The sequence below is a fragment of the Delphinapterus leucas genome, chromosome 4, assembly GCF_059928025.1.
Source record: "Delphinapterus leucas isolate spDelLeu-1000000601 "Yukka" chromosome 4, BTC_Dleu_Yukka2, whole genome shotgun sequence".
NCBI classification, from domain to species: domain Eukaryota; kingdom Metazoa; phylum Chordata; class Mammalia; order Artiodactyla; family Monodontidae; genus Delphinapterus; species Delphinapterus leucas.
The window spans coordinates 38,873,730-38,890,650 of NC_143132.1; the positions used below are offsets into that span (position 1 = coordinate 38,873,730).

General features: G+C 33.5%; 1 protein-coding gene across 1 annotated transcript in view; it reads left to right on the forward strand.

Annotated features, from left to right (window-relative positions):
• The window catches only part of CADM2 (cell adhesion molecule 2), a 264,551-nt gene that overhangs the window by 183,600 nt on the left and 64,030 nt on the right, over positions 1-16,921 (forward strand). Inside the window, exon 8 of the mRNA XM_089910397.1 lies at positions 2,509-2,687. Coding sequence (XP_089766523.1) covers positions 2,509-2,687 — 179 coding nt within the window. The remainder of the gene's footprint in view (positions 1-2,508; positions 2,688-16,921) is intronic.

Genomic DNA, 16,921 nt, shown 5'->3' on the forward strand with positions numbered 1-16,921 from the left:
CTGAATAGTATTCCATTACATTTGGAATTAATTTTCTTTATCCATTCATTTGTAAATGGACACTTAGGTTGTTTCCATGTCTTGGCTATTGTAAATAGTGCTAAAATGGATATGGGTGCAGATACCTTTTTGAAACAGTGATTTTTTTTTTTCCCCCTTTGGATATATACCCACAAGTAGAATCACTGGACCATATGGTAATTCTATTTTTAATTTTTTGAGGAACCTCCATACTGTTCTCCATAGTGGCTGCACCAATTTACATTCCCATCACCAGTGTAGGAGAGTTCCCTTTTCTCCACACCCTCCCCAACAGTTATTACTTCTTGTCCTTTAGAAGGCAGCCATTCTAACAGGTATAAGTGTTATCTCATCGTGGTTTTGATTTTCATTTCCCTGGCTGTTAGTGATGTTGTGCATCTCTTCATGTACCTGTTGTCCATTTGTATATCTCCTTTGTAAAAAATGTCTATTCAGATTATCTGTTTTTAATCAGGGTTTTTTGCTGCTGACTTGTATGAGCTCTTTCTTTATTTTGGATATTTACCCCTTATCTTATTTACCCAGACATAATATTTGCAAATAATTTCTCTCATTTCATAGGCTGCCTTTTCATTTTTTAAGTTGTTTCTTTTGCTGTGCTGAAGCTTTTTAATTTGACGTGGTCCCACTTGTTTATTTTTGCTTTTGTTGTCTTTGCTTTTGGTGTTAAACCTGAAAAATCGTCACCAAGACCAATGCCAAGGAGCTTCTTTCTGTTTTACATTTTCAGGTCTTACATTCAAGTTTTTAATCCATTTTGAGTTGATGTCTATGTATAACGTAAAATAGGGGCCCAGCTTTATTCTTTTGTGTGTGGCACTTCAGTTTTCCCTGCACTATTTATTGAAGAGACTGTCCTTTCCCCTATTGTGTATTCTTACCTCCTTTGTCAAAAATTAATTGACCGTATATGCATGGGTTTATTTTTGAACCTTCTATTCCATTTATCTATGTGTCTATATTTTTTCCAATATCATACTCTTTTAAGTACCATATCTTTGAAATATCATTTGAAATCAGGAAGTGTGAAACCCCCAGCTTTTCCTTCTTTCTCAAGATTGCTTGCCTATTTGGGGCCTTTTGTTGTTGCATACAAATTTTAGGATTGTTTGTTCTTTTTATGTGAAAAATGCCATTGGAATTTTGATAGGGATTGCATTGAATTTGTAGATTGCTTTGGGTAGTATAGACATTTAATAATAATTCTTTCAATCTATGAGCAAAGACCATCTTTCCATTTATTTGACCTCTTCAGTTTCTTTCATTAATGTCTTATAGTTTTCAGTGTACAGATCTTTCACCCCCTTGGTTACATTTTTTTTTTCTAAGTATTCTATTCTTTTTGATGCAATTATAAAATAGATTTTCTTAATTTCTGTTTCTGATATTTCATTATTGGTGTATAGAAATTCAATTGATTTTTGTCTATTGATTTTGTATCTTGTAACTTTACTGAATTCATTTATTAGTTTTAAGAGCTTTTTAGTGGAATTTTTAGGGTTTTCTTTATGTGCTATCATATCATCTGCAAATGAAGACAGTTTTACTTCTTCCTTTCCAATTTGGTTATCTGTTATTTATTTTCCTGCTTAATTGCTCTGGCTAGGACTTCCAGTAAAATGTTGAATAGAAGTGGCCAGAGGCAGGGGTGGGGGATAGGGGAAATGGGTGAAGGTGGTCAAAAGATACAAAATTCAAGTTATAAGTTCTAAGGATATAATGTATAGTATGCCAACTATAGTTAATAATACTGGATTGTATATTTTAAAGTTGTTAAGAGAGTAGATCTTAAAAGTTCTCATCACAAGAAAAAAAAATAACTATGTGAGGTGATGGATGTTCACCAAACTTATTGTGGTAATCATGTGGCAACATTTACATATATCAAATCATTATGCTCTGCACCTTAAACTAGTGCAGTGTTGTGTGTCAGTTATATCTCAGTAAAGCTAAGGAGGAAAGAAAAGAAAAGAGATAACTTGCAGAAAAAAAAACCTCTAGAGGGATGAGAAAGCAGGAAAGGTAAAGGGGAGAAATTTCAGGTGGTTTCAGGCAAAGCTGTGCCCCACAATGGTGGTCCCAAATGCAAAGGTATAATTCCAGGTGCCTCTGTGGAAGGCTGCTCCAATAACCACAGGCAATCCTCCAGAGACCAGCAGGTATGAGACATTTAGCCACAGAATCTGGGCCGCAGGACCTGCTATCTATCAGTGACTACTATAGTGAATCAACTAATTAGCTCCTTAATACATGTCTGCTTAGTTAAGGAGAATAGAATAAAATTATAATTGCCATACCTCCAAAATCTTCTGAGTGAGTGCATTATGATTCTTTTGGTACCTTATAGAAGTTAGCACATAGTTATCCATGAAATGAGTGTTAAATATTTATAAATTCCTTAATTAATTCACAGAATATGTAACATTTCATATGTTTTTTGTTTATATGCATGTTTAAATCCAATAGGCCAGAACCTGTTTTGTGGACAAAGGATGGCGGAGAATTACCAGATCCTGACCGAATGGTTGTGAGTGGTAGGGAGCTAAACATTCTTTTCCTCAACAAAACGGATAATGGTACATATCGATGTGAAGCCACAAATACCATTGGCCAAAGCAGCGCAGAGTATGTTCTCATTGTACATGGTGAGTACCTTTTGACATTATTATACATGCAAGAATGACCTGAAAAACTGCTTAAATTTATCAAAATCTTTAGAATAATAAACAAATTTAAACGGGTTTTCTTTTTCTTTCACAAGGACTTCTCATAAGTGTAAATATCTCCATGATTCACAATTAATATGTTTCAAGTCAAACTAATAAAATAAAATTACAGCCTATACTCGAAATAAAATTTATATTTGTGAAAGATTTTTTAATTATAAATATACTGTATAATATTTGGTGGTGAATAGTAAATCATATTAATGGTTTTCTTTACATTTTATGCTTTAAATTATAAATCAGAATCATGAAAACAATATTTTCCCTGAGTTAATTTTGGTAGTATTATCATAAAAATATGCTTTATAATCACTATTACTAGTTTTACAAAGAGAGATAGCATGTAATCGAGATGTAGCAAAGACAGAGGTGTACAATACTAGTGAAAACTGCACTAATTTCTTAAGAACAATAATTTGAAACACCCACAGACATTTTTTTCTCCTCTGCAATGATCTCACAATTTGAGTAAATATAGGAAAATGGCAAAAAGACATGCCAATACCCAAGATTGAAAATAATCTCTGTTTTTCCTAAACTCCAAAAGCCAGGATAAGTTGTTCATGAGGTAGCTTTAACATATTGTTAAACGAAGATGAACTTTTCTGAAATCGATAAATATCACAATAAACAAAATTAGTCAGATTTCTTTATTGCAGGACTTCTCAGAGTTTATTTATAGGGTACAATGTGAATCTCCAGGAGAAAAAAGCATTAGAGAATGTAAGATTTTTCTCATATAGTTCACCAAGAAAACGTTTTTTTTAAGACTAATGTTGTGTTCTACACAATATTACAGTATTTGAATGAGTACTGTGTAAAAATTACACAATGCTGTAATAAATCCAATGGATCTTAGAAATCCTGAAGGGAGTACACTTATTTGAAATCTTTCTCATGAACCTAAGTATAAAATAACTGTAAGAAGCATGAGTTAATTTTATACCTTTCCAAAAAAGGAATTTGGGGGATAAAGTCTAATTCTTTGTAAAGGGATTTAATTTTAGGGGAAAAATAATCCCATTTGTGTTTTTTTCCAAGATGTTTACTTTTTTATGATACTGGCCAAAATTGGAGAAAGAATAATGTATTAATTCAATTTACAACTTTATTTTCAAATTGCCTTAGTGTCTACTATTTCTCAGTTCTTAATAACACTTTTGTTCTTGAAGGCAAACAAAGTCTTGCATTGAATAGACTTTCCACATATAGACATCTTGAAGATAACAGAGCTGAGAGAGTAATTTCTAGTATCTCATGAATTGTGCAAATTCCAGCTTTTGGGAAAGATCAGCCTAACCAAATTAGACTGATAAATTGGAATTAAGTGTGGTAACCCCCTGTAGATAAACCCTACCGGGCTCACTGCCAGAGAGAATATAACAACCACTGAGTGTGTCAAGAAGATAAGTTAGATCCTTAGAGCAGAATCCAGGAGTAGCTTTCAGTTCGTGCTGACCTGGATGTTTAGATCCTGCAGTCACGGAAATGAAGTCTGATTCACCCTCAACTTGATAAGCGCTTGTCTCACCTAACAGTTTTGGAACCTGGGGCATGTTGCATAGCATGTCATATTGTGTTGAAAGCAATATGACATAAAAATATAGAGAATTAGAAGGGAAGTGACAGAAAAAATAATATACTTAGATGAAAAGTATGTTATTTGTTTTTTTAAAGTAATTCAAGTGGGGAAAGTGCATATGTTTTCTCAGTGTTTGCAAGCTAGCCAACAGCATGATTTCCTAAATAGCCAAGTTACCTTTAGGTAGTTGGCAGTTGACATATTTCTAATAAATACTTCTCTGAGCACTTTGTAAGAAGTCATTTTTGGCTTTGCTTTTTGAACTACAATTCATCAAAAGCACCCCATAGATTAATGCTATTCATGCTACTATATAAATGCTGTGAAGTTCAACAGTGGTTTACCTAGGATTATTGACACAAGTAATGAGAGGCTCGATGAAACAGTGAAACCATATTACACTGTGTTTAAAAAGGGCTCCAATTGGGTTCATTACAAAATAAAGGGTTTTTTTCCTCCTTTGCGCACAGGGTATAATGTTTCATTAGTCACTGGTTGTATAAATATAAAAAGCTACTCTCTTCTGTTAATGGTTTGGCCATTTCAAAACCCAAGTAAATGGTGAAATTTGAGTGGTATTTCAATCTATAATGAATGCTGTATGCATTTCGGAATGAAGTGATAAGTGATCATTCGTGAGAACTTTACCCTTTTATCTTTTACACCAAGTTTGATTTTACATTAGCTGTGATAATTTAATATAGCTCTAGCACAGAAGAGCCTTTCATGAGCTGAGACTGTCTTTGATTCTACCACAGTTACCTAGGTTCTATTGATTCGAACTTGATGGAGGTCAGAGCACTTTGCTGTGAAATCATCTGCTATCTAGGTACCATCCTAAATGGTTAGATTTTATTCTTTGGGTGTCAGTGGAAGTGCATTATTTAAATGTTTTCACACTTAATTGTTAACAGCACTGACTTTGTATGTCATGGACACTGGAGTGTTCCCCTCCACCCTAACCCCCATGATACCTTTGCAAATTTAAACATTACAATTTCAGATAGTAATTTGAAACTGCCAGTCTGGTTCTCACTCTCAATGAAAGGCCTAACAAAATTCAGTACATGTATACAAATACCTGTAAGATAAAACATTACACTTTTGGGGCTTCCCTGGTGGCGCAGTGGTTGAGAGCCCACTTGCCGATGCAAGGGACACGGGATCGTGCCCCGGTCCGGGAAGATCCCAAATGCCATGGAGCGACTGGGCCCGTGAGCCATGGCTGCTGAGCCTGCGTGTCCGGAGCCTGTGCTCCACAACAGGAGAGGCCACAACAGTGAGAGAGAGAGGCCCGCGTATCGCGAAAAAAAAAAAAATTACACTTTTGAAATGTTTGCACTGTAGAGATTCCATTAGGAAAAAAGGTACCATTTTTTCATTAACAAGCTCAGCAATGGAAAAATTGATCTGTTAAATTACTAGCCATAGTGATACTATTAATTCCTGTGAGCACAGTAGTTTTTTTTTTGTTTTTTGTTCTGTAAAATAAATATTGAAGTTACTCTCATGTTATTATTGTTATCATGCTATTTCTTTCTTTTGAATGGCTAATTACGTCCATATTAATGGTCTTGAAATATGCTGTTCCGTTGCTGTTTTTACTATTTGGAGAACTCAGATCAAAGGAGATATTCATTCATTCACCAAATAAGTATTTAGCATTTACTCACTTAGTGCAAATGCACTATAGGAGCAAAGGTGAATATCACTCAAGAAGCTTAGAGTTAAACATGAACGATAAGCATTCAAGTAAGTATAGTACAAAAATCAGAGTTATAGGAGTATGGATATACAATGATGTAGATATTCAGAGTTTGTGACAACATGGTCCAAGTGTCTGGAATTAAAAAAAAAAATAGTAACACAGTACTTCTGGATTATTTATAAACAAATGGCATACATCATAAATAGAAGTACCCACCAGTGCCAGGTACATAGATATATAATAAGTCAGAGTATTATTATTATAATATTACTAGTAGCCTTATGATACCTTAAAGCAATCTCAGTCCAGTGCTCTGGTACAAAATTTACCCAAAGGTTGTGTACAATTTACTGCCCATAGTCTTCCCTGAATGGCACCCAGAGCATAAATTAAGTTATCCCTATTGAAGAATGAGAAAATTCTATATTCTTGTTAACTAAGCAATAGAGAAGATCATTAAAAATCAACACTACAGCAAATTAGTAATATAGAGAGAGCAGGATAAAAGTTATAATCACCCTTGTTTCTCTGATGCAACATCAAGTTCAGAAAGTTTAGGTAAAATATCCTCTCCTCAAAGAAATGCTACCCAGATCTCCATCTTTTAGTATAGAGATCATAGAAGATACCTATTCATCACACAAGGAATGGCTGCATAGAAGTGAGAATGACCTGAGATTAATCTTATTTTGTGGTTGGGGATGATTCAAGTCCTTATATTTATTTGTCATCCACTTATTTAAAAAGTATTCTTTTGAAAGTGTCAGAAATTTATAGTACCTGGGAAATTTTGAAAGAATATCTATGAAGACTGGAAAACATAAATTACCACTTCCCCCCAAATCCTATACTTCTTCCTCCTCAACTATCCCAAAGCCTTTGACCTCCCTTCACACTCATGCTAGAGAAAGGCATAACCACGCCTCAGAATACATATGGAAGATGGACAGTGGTGCTGGAACTCTTTTACTATCATCTGCCCTCCCCAGAATTCGGGAAGAAATACAGTAATACAAGTAGAAAAAATGAGTAACTTATTTCTTCTTCTGCCAGTAGCTGTACTAACTATGGCAGGTCCACACTGTAGAGAGGAGTAAGGGGGAGTCCAGTGTGAGCTTCAGTGGAGAGGACACTCCACTTAGGACCCATCTCAGGGCTGTCTCACACAGTCATGGCAGAGTTGAGATGCACTATTCCAGAACTTTTTTCATGATACTCACCATCTCTCTTCAAATTTACTTTTCATATTACCATAGTAGCCCTTATATGAAATTTTAAATTATCTTACCACTACTTTTATTCCATTACTTCACTGTTTTTGACTTACAGAAATAAGCTTTTATAACAATTCATTACTTCTTCATTATCTTAACTCTTACTATTCTTATTTTGAATAAAATTACCCACTATGCATCTTTCCACATTTTTACTTTTCTTTATATGTACATATTTAGCTTTTTCTAGCAAATTTCATATGTAGGACCATATAAAAACAAGTAAAATTTTTCATAACTAGTATTATTATTATAGTAGAAAGTGAAATAGTATAAAAAGCTTGTTTATGTAATGCCAATCAGTTTACTGACAGTTGCTGACTTTGTATTCCTAAAATATCACTTGACAGTTATGGTTTGTTTTATATATTTATTCATGTATCTATTGAAATGAATACTGATGAAAAATGTGATATTGCTTTTTGTTTGTTTGCTTGTTTCCAGGATAATTTACCTCAAAAATAACACATACATAGAATAAGATCGATCACATTTTATTGTTAGCTAGTAAGAACATTTATAAAAATAGTGTTTCAGATTTTTAATTTTTATAGTAAGAGAATATTACTGCTAGAAATATCTATGTGTTTTCGTTTAGTGAAAGGTATCAAACTATTAAATATGCCTTTCCAGCTTAAAAAAAAATTGATACAACTGCTACTTTCATTTCACTTTACCTTTATTGTTTAATAATAAATGTCAAAATTACGCAGAGGCAGAATGTTGTACACCAAGATATTACAAATTCCTGCATCAAACCAAGCTTCCAAACTTTGTTGTTCATTTAGATACCCGTCTCTTTCAGAGACTACAGGTAAATGCAGGTTCACTTCCCATCCCAGGTGCTGATTCTTCCTTTCAGTCAATTTGTTTACCATGGGAGAGAGGGAAATTGAGTCATGGAGGGTAGCCTTTCTTTCACTTTAACACACATTTCCAAACCATCTGTTATCTCCTTCAAATACTTAACTAAGGTACAAGATATAAATTCAATTGCTTTAGGGTTTTAGTTCCTGATCCTAAATTTAGCAAAATAAATAATACATATATAGATGCATGCCATACTAATTATGAAACAGATTAGGGATATCATAAAGTAATATCCTAAATTTGTGTTTAAATTTGTCTTACTCTAGAGCTAAGCAAATATGATTATAATACATACTTTCCTAGTCTTAAGGTATATATTTTATATATTCCTTCTATGATTATCAATGACTTGAAAGCTAATGAGAACTCTCATTAATTAAAATTAAGAGTGTACTTCTGTGCTTCATAGTAAATATGTAGCTAGACTAAAAATTTGGCAGTCACACTTACATTTACTGTTATAATTATCCAGCAACAAAACATTTAGAAACATTGAGAGTCTACATGATTTTTTTTGCTTAGCTGTGCTGTTAGGAAAGGTAATACAGATCAAAATGGAAATAAGAGAGTGAATCTTTGGGCTCAGATGAGTGGGTGGGGAGCAGGAAAGAGAAGACTGGATTAATGGACAGATGTACAGCCAGCCTAGCAAACATTTGAAAGGGATTCAGCTAAAATCTGTTTCCTCACATGGAAACAGACCTGCCAGTTGGTAAATTGATTCTGTGTGCTCATAATGAGCATTTTTCCTTTGGAGATGCTTTCTTTAGAAGCATAGATAGAAAAATATATGGTGTAGGAAGAAAAGGATAGAAAAGACATCCATGTGGAACAACAAAGAGTGCACTGATGGAAGACGCCTATGGCTGCTGCTCTCATCTCCAGTTGAGAGTTTCCAGACAATAAACTAGCTGGATGAGTCTTAAAACAGTACCTTCTTTAATCGCTGAGATAAAACATAGCATCTCTGGACATGAATAAGCAGGGAGAGCTGTGATGCCTGTGGGAAAGGAGTACCTCTGACTGGATGAATATGCTGTTGAACTCTGCAGAGAGAAGTGAAATGGGATCAAGTAGTGGAGACAGGGGCACTGCTTTCTTTATAAAGCATTTTGAAAAGTGGATATGTACAGGCTTACTCAACACGGAGTTGAGGCTAAATTTCATTTCTTTAAGATGAGCCTGAAGTGGATAAAGTTTCACCTTTCAAGGTAAAAATTCATTGAGATACCACTCTGAAGTAAATGTTTCTGTGGTACCTAGATGGATCACTGACTAAAGTGTCCATGCGGAAAACCCTCATTCCTGTCTGAAGGGAAGAAAGACTCCACCACCCAACAAATCCAACATTTAAAATGTTTTCCCTTGCACTCTTTATATATGATCTTTTGTCAATTTCAGAACAGAAGGGTTATACCCATGGCACTTAGTCTTTCTATATATTTTTTTATGTGCAAAAAAGGCTAGTTTATAGCTTTATAAAATGTATAGAGCTCTTCTCCCCAAGTATATATGCATTAATTCATTAGAGAAATTCAATCAATATTCAATCACCCATGGGGGGAAATTGTTGGCATTCCTTTTTAGAAACAATGGCATGCCTAACTAGAAGGAGATTTTACATAAAATCTGCTTTGTAGCTTCTTACAAAAATGTAGTTTTCACAAACATTGTAACAACATATAACATACTTGTTCCAGAATCTAAGAATTATCCTTGAATCCTCTCTGCCCTTCTTTCCAATTCATCAGCAAGTTCTGCTGGCACTGTTTCCAAACCATTCTCCCAGTCACATATGACTTTATTTTAATTCTCTGCAGGGCACTTATCATTATTTGGTATTTTAGTTGTATATTTGATTGTAGATATGTACATGTACATGTATATGTGTATTATACACATGTACATATATTGTATATGTATGCAGTTATGTGCATATGTTATATGCACAAAGCAGAAATCTTATCTTGGAGCAGTGCCTTCTAATAGCAGGCAATTATCTCTCTGTTTCTCTCTTTCAACAGAAGAAACCTTAATAAAATAATACACATATGTATGTATAGATACATATATACATACATAAATATGAACAAACCCATATTCATATACATACACATATATACACATATATACCTAAGTGTATATGTGTGTATGTGTGTGTATACACTGCCCTAACTTCTGAACCAAATCAGGGTAATGATATTCATTCCTTGGTCACCAAAATCAAGACCTTTAACTTTCATCCAACATTGGGAAAATAAGTGAGATGTATTTACTTGGCAATCCATATGTAAATGCCACCTTATGGATTTAAGCAGTGCACAGTATGAATAACTGTGTATAGAAGAATTCACATCTCCAATAGAAATCTTTGAAATTAGAAGAGTTTTGCAATTGACTTCACATGTCTGTTTATCTTTTCACAAAACTCTATGACGATAGCTAACTTAAAACTGGATTTGTTTTTTAGAAATCTATATCCTTTCCCTTTTTTTTTAATATATCATCTCTTATAAAGATAACATTTATCTTTAAATGTAAACAGATGTAAAACTTCTCTGATGCATGGCCTGAAAATCCACATCACAATGATATTACTACTAGTAATATTTTACTATTCCAGGAAATGTTTTCTTGAGTATCTGCTGTATATAAAGTGCTAGGCCAGGCACTGTAGATCCTATAATAAATAAATAAACACTCTCAATTATGCCTGGACTTCTTAGTAAAAATAAACCAGTGAGGTGTTTTCACTCATATGTTTTACCATGATGCAATTTCACAGATGTTTCAAGGTCCCCTCATTAATTGTAATATTTCAGGAGACATAGCCAGGAGAATATGAAATTCCACGATTAGAAATATATTACTTTGGTAAAATCTTCACTTCTTTATTGAGCCTATATTTTAAATATAAATAATTTGGGGAAGGTTATAAATCTGTGTCACCAAATTCTATGTGTGAATTAGTTTATTAAATAAGCTTTTTCAAGGTTAAGAAAGACCCTGCTTTTGCATGAGAACTCTGAATTCTAGGGTTACAGGTGATAGGAGGGCATATTAAAAGTGGAGTTCAATAGGCATTTCTTCACAATTCTGCTTAACATTATTCTTAGTGTTTATTAGGGATTATCTGTTGTGGATACATCCAAGAGACTCTATTAATATGCTTACACAAAAAGTATCTACAAATAGCCCTTGTTGATTTTAAGTTACAGGATAGCAAGTTTATAATAATATATTTGAAACACTCCCAAGTTCTCCTTTAATTTTCATTTAAATAAGCTTTTATATTGCAATATTAAATATTCTATTTGAATGCATTTTACTACCTTTAAAAATCGATCAGACAACAAACATATATGTGAAAATTAGAATTCACTAGAATTAGTGCTGTGTAATAACTTCCAATTTAATGACAGCATTTTTTAACTTATACAAATTGGTAACATAGTACAGTAGCACAGTTTAGTTAAGCCTTAAGGATATTTAGTTCAGGATTCCAGAACCCATTGTTACTATTTTATGGAATTTGTGTATTAAATAAGGAGAGGAATAATTTATGAATAAATGACCAGGTCTAAACTCTGTTTTTCTAGATGAAGAAGCATAGATTCAGAGGGATTAAATTATAGGCAAAATGTCTCTCAGTTATTTTATCACAAAACCTAAATGAAAAATCAAAATATCTGGATTTTTCAATCAGTAATTTTCTACTATATCATACTTCCCCTTGTGTATATTTATATTTGGTTTAAGTTTCTCTTCTAATGGGCGACAGTACTGTTCTCTCAGAGGAAACTGACATCCTCACAGAACTTAAAGTGTTTGATCAAATCATCTGATTTACTTTTTGGTAAAGCACTTTTAGGAAAGAACTCCTAGTATGGAAGTAGGTGGAGCTAAATGGTATGGAATCATCCACTTCAAAGGCATTTTTTTCCCACTTTAAATTTCACTTTCCTTTGTCGGTTTGGAATGTAAAAGAGTATTTTAAAGAAAAAAAATACATACGTTTTTTTCAAATGACAAACTGATTTTATTCATCAACTTTTCTTGTAATTATGTATGACTTTTGGTTACCACCTACAGTTTAAAATTGCAGTACATCTTTTCATTTTTCAAAAACAGCTTTTTTTTATTGTATGAGGATTCCATTTAGTATGTGAAGCCAGTTGAAGCTATCAGAGGAATGAAAAGGGATGCATTCAAATCTAATTTTTAAAAGGGCTCCTTTTTATGAAGCAGATGAGGTTACCATACAGCTCTGGAAGAAGAGGCATGCTCTGGCTAGTTGAGGCCTTGTCAACCTGGTGGCTGTCATTTAAGTAAGAGCCTTGGAACTGTTATCCATTCTTATGCTATAACCCAAATAGGCTGCTACATGTAGCTGAATATAATGGGAACAGATAAATGTCCTTCTCTGCACAGGCAAAAAAGCAAATACAGTAAACTTTTCCTCTTACAATTGCTTCCAATGGCAGTGCAATTATCAGTAAAGTTAAGGATGCCTGTTATTTTTAAAATTAGGATATGCGAATAACTTCTCTCAAAAAGACACTTCTTACCTTAATACTTCTAGTATACATCGAGTTCTGACTAATAATATTCCACTAATAATCTTCTATATCTCCACTAATAATCCTTGGTTTGAATTCACTCTTGATTATCCTGGGACCACCCAGGGGAGTTAGTGACATAAAGCAGAAAGGAAGTAGACATATGGAGTCCAAACTAAATGGTAGCAGTTTTTCTCCCGATTGAACACTAGTCCTTAGAGAGAAACAAGCAGCTTGGGCTTCTGGGACTCTTTAGACTTAATTTTGCTCTGAAAATCCATTCTGAATGGGCCAGAAAGCAATTTTTAAAAAGAGAAACTGCCACAAAACAAAAGAGGTTGACAAGTTAGAAATTATTGTACACTGAATTTGTAGAGAACAGAACATACCTTTAACCTGAAAAGCTCGTTACTGGAAAAAAGGTGCTGTACCACTCTTCAGTTTATTGTATACAGTGCTTGTTGGAACTGATTTCATTTTGACAAGGTTATACAGGATCTGTTGTGCTCTAATAAGCTCCAATAACAAAATGTGGTTGCATTTTTCGAATTCCTTCATTAGGATGTGAAAAAAAGGGCCCCTTTTCTATTATTTTGAATTGGATATTGTGATTTAGAGCTCTAACACTTTTAAAAACATTGAAAGACTGCATTTGGAATATAAGATTCTTTAGTATGCTGCATTTTAATTTTCTAAATTATTTTTTAGACTTGAAGACTCTTAGCAGGAATTCCTAAAAATTACCTCATGAATGGTAAAAGGAGGAGAGAGGACAGTCTTTTACAGAGAATAACCATGTGTAAGGCTCAATTACTGTTTCATGTTATTAAAAGTGATACCATTTCCTATCTATTGACAACATTGCTATTACCACCAAAAGATGCATTATTTATAAAGCACCAGTCAAATTCAAAGCATAGAGCTAGGTACCCTAAGGAAGCACTGAAATATACCATGGAGTTGATGTCTAATTCTTCTGTTAGATTATCATCTTATTGGTTCATGGAAAAAAAAAAAAAAGAAAACACTAGTAGTCGTTAAGTGCCAAGTGAAAGTGATAGCCTTCCGGTTTTCAACCACTGATTTAATGAAGAGCTCTGATATGTATTCTATTTATGGTGAACTTTATTATTAATAAAAGTTAGAATAGTTGAGTGTATTAATTGATTATGTTAATTAGAGAAAATTTCAAAATGTTACCATAGTGCTACACATGTATTTTGATAAGTAGGGAAGGAGAGAGAGAGCTGTGTAGCTAGTGAGAGACACATAACACTGGATGTGTTCATAGTAGTGTGTCATGAATGTAAACATCTTTGTCATGGCAGAGGGGTATAGATAACAAAATGAGGGAAGCAGAGGTAAACTCAGAGAACACAAAAAATATTCAGAGAAGGGAAATCAGTTGGGTTTTATTTGGTCAAGGAAGTCTTCACAGAGCAGGTAGGAATCAGGCTGAAACTTGAGAGTGGTGTTTCACTAGGTACATCAAGAAAAGGGAGACTATTCTAAGATGAGATTGGGTGATACTGAGGGGTTGCGTCAGAGTAAATTTGTCCCAAGTCAAAATTATATTTTTAAAAACAAAGACAAGTTGATTTATAAAGATTGAGCTTACAGTTTATTGGAAAGATAGGTACATAAATATACATGTCATGGTCATATAATGTATAATAATCATGTGTAGATGTGTGTGCAAAGTGCTTGAAAGCACACTGAGGGAAGGTATTAACTCTACAGAATTGGGGGATGCTTTACAAATGAGATCATATTTAAACTGGACTTGAAAGATAGACAAGAAAGAGAAAACTAATGTTGTGAAACAGGATGTGGCTCTGAGAACATGGCAGCAAAGAGAACAGAAAGAGCTGAGTCTAGAACTTGGGGAAAGCACTTGTGTCAGGGAAGATGTCTTGTGCTCCAGGCTTTGCTTTTCTGTTTATGTTAACTTGGTACTATAAGAGATAAAGAAAAGAAGCCAGGCATATATATGCTCTGAAGACCTCTAGCCCCTGTTGTTCCAGAATACCTTAACATTGAGGTATCTGAAGACAATGGTGGGTGCAGTTTGGAGTTCACATCAGAGTCATGTAGGTTAAGCAGGAGACATGGTGGACTGATGACTTTATCATAGCAAAGTTTAGCCATGGTCTCCGGACACAAAGATTTTAGTTTCCTGATTCAACAGCTTTGTTGTGTGAGCTAAAATTGTGTTTCTGCAAGTGAATAGGTTCTTACAGAAGTAACGCACAGTATTTACACTGCATTTATTTGTAACCCAACATTCACTCACATGAGTAACTTTTGCAGCCTACTTAGACTTTGTCTGCACTAATATGCAATTGTGCAATTGACTAGATTTGGGGTTCTGTCTGATATTATTGAAGTACTCCTGAGTTTTCCTTTTATGTCAGAACAGCACTTTATATATATTACAAACAAAATGGAAACTGTAATTTATTTTAATTCACATCTTATGTGTAGGTAAAACTATAAGCAAATATTTTCATGCCTGGGACCTTTATTTTTCTCAGTTTCCTATCAATAAAAATGCTCAAATTTTTCCTTTAAAGGACATCCCTGATTTTACTATGGTTACTATAGTTTTCACTAAAACTATAAAGTTTTAGATAGTGAGTCATAGACCGCTATGAATTAATTTTAATATCTTACTTAAATCATGAAGCTATTTTAGCAAGATTTATCCATTTTAGTATATAGAGTAGTTCCCTAAGATTTGATGTGCTAGGCAAAGATTTTAAACACATAATCACAATTTCAGAGAATCTGGTGTTACACATTTGTATATATTGTGATAAAAATTTTTAACAACTTGAAAATATTTTTATATCATATTCAAACAAATTTATTATTAACTAGAATATGCTTTTATTTCTGATTTTGAAGAACTTTATTGAAATTTCTCTTGTTTGGATTTAAATTATATTTGAATAATTTATCTGTATTTGCTAATTTATCTGATCAGATCTGAACTAAAATTGAAAAATAAAATCTAGTTATTTTCACTTTGTGCACTTCTCAAGATACCTTTTTTTATGCACTACATATTTTATCAATTACTAACTTCATTATTTATACTTTAACATCTAGAAAATATATAATACAGTAAATTTCTTTTGTAAATTGTAAATGATTAACTTCTTATTTTAACCATTTTTTTTTCCAGGCAAATTCAACAGTGTTTGATTAAATTAACATGCTCTCCAAGGAATATGACAATAAAAATTTAAGCCCATCTTTGTATTGTAGAAAACAGAGATGAAATATCATGTAGTTAATTGACTGACCTGTCTGTTAGACAGTTATCATTCCTGAATTTTAATATTCATGAATTGCATACCATTAATTTTTCTATTTTTTATTTATAGTTATCTTAGTGTCCATTTAAATCATAGGATGTAAACATGTAAGACATATATTAAAATCTTCTAAATTTAAGTTATATTCAGCAAATTACTTATAATATTAATATGATTGCAGAATATGTGGCTTTATAAACAGAATTAGTAAATTAATGTTGAACCAGGAGTAACTTACTTTTATTATGTGTGTGCACATGTTTGTAATTCTTCTGCATATGAATCAATGTATTTTTATTCTTTGGAGACATAAAAATGGATGTGTCTTGGGGACAAAATGACCTGCATTTTCTATCCTGTACTATATTTGATTGAGTATTCTTTGTAGTAACAACATAATGGTTTTTAAAAGGTACAGAATTCTAGATGCCTTAAAACTAAGGCAAATTATTATTACTCATGTTTTCAATTTCGTATTTCCTTATGAAAATGTAGCTTCATTCTCATAATCAATGTTTAAATAAAAGGCCAAAAGTGAATGCATCAAACCAGGACCTTTAAAATAATTGCTGAATGTTTCCAAATGTTGCCACTCATTTGTAGGATAAAAACTAGAGAGTTGGGTATTTGGACTTAGGAAGACAGCTCAGAATTTTACTAATTTCTGCCTTGACAAGAGTTACAATCAGGGCTTCCCTGGTGGCGCAGTGGTTGAGAGTCCGCCTGCCGATGCAGGGGACACGGGTTCGTGTCCCGGTCCGGGAAGATCCCACATGCCGCAGAGCGGCTGGGCCCGTGAGCCATGGCCGCTGAGCCTGCGCGTCTGGAGCCTGTGCTCCG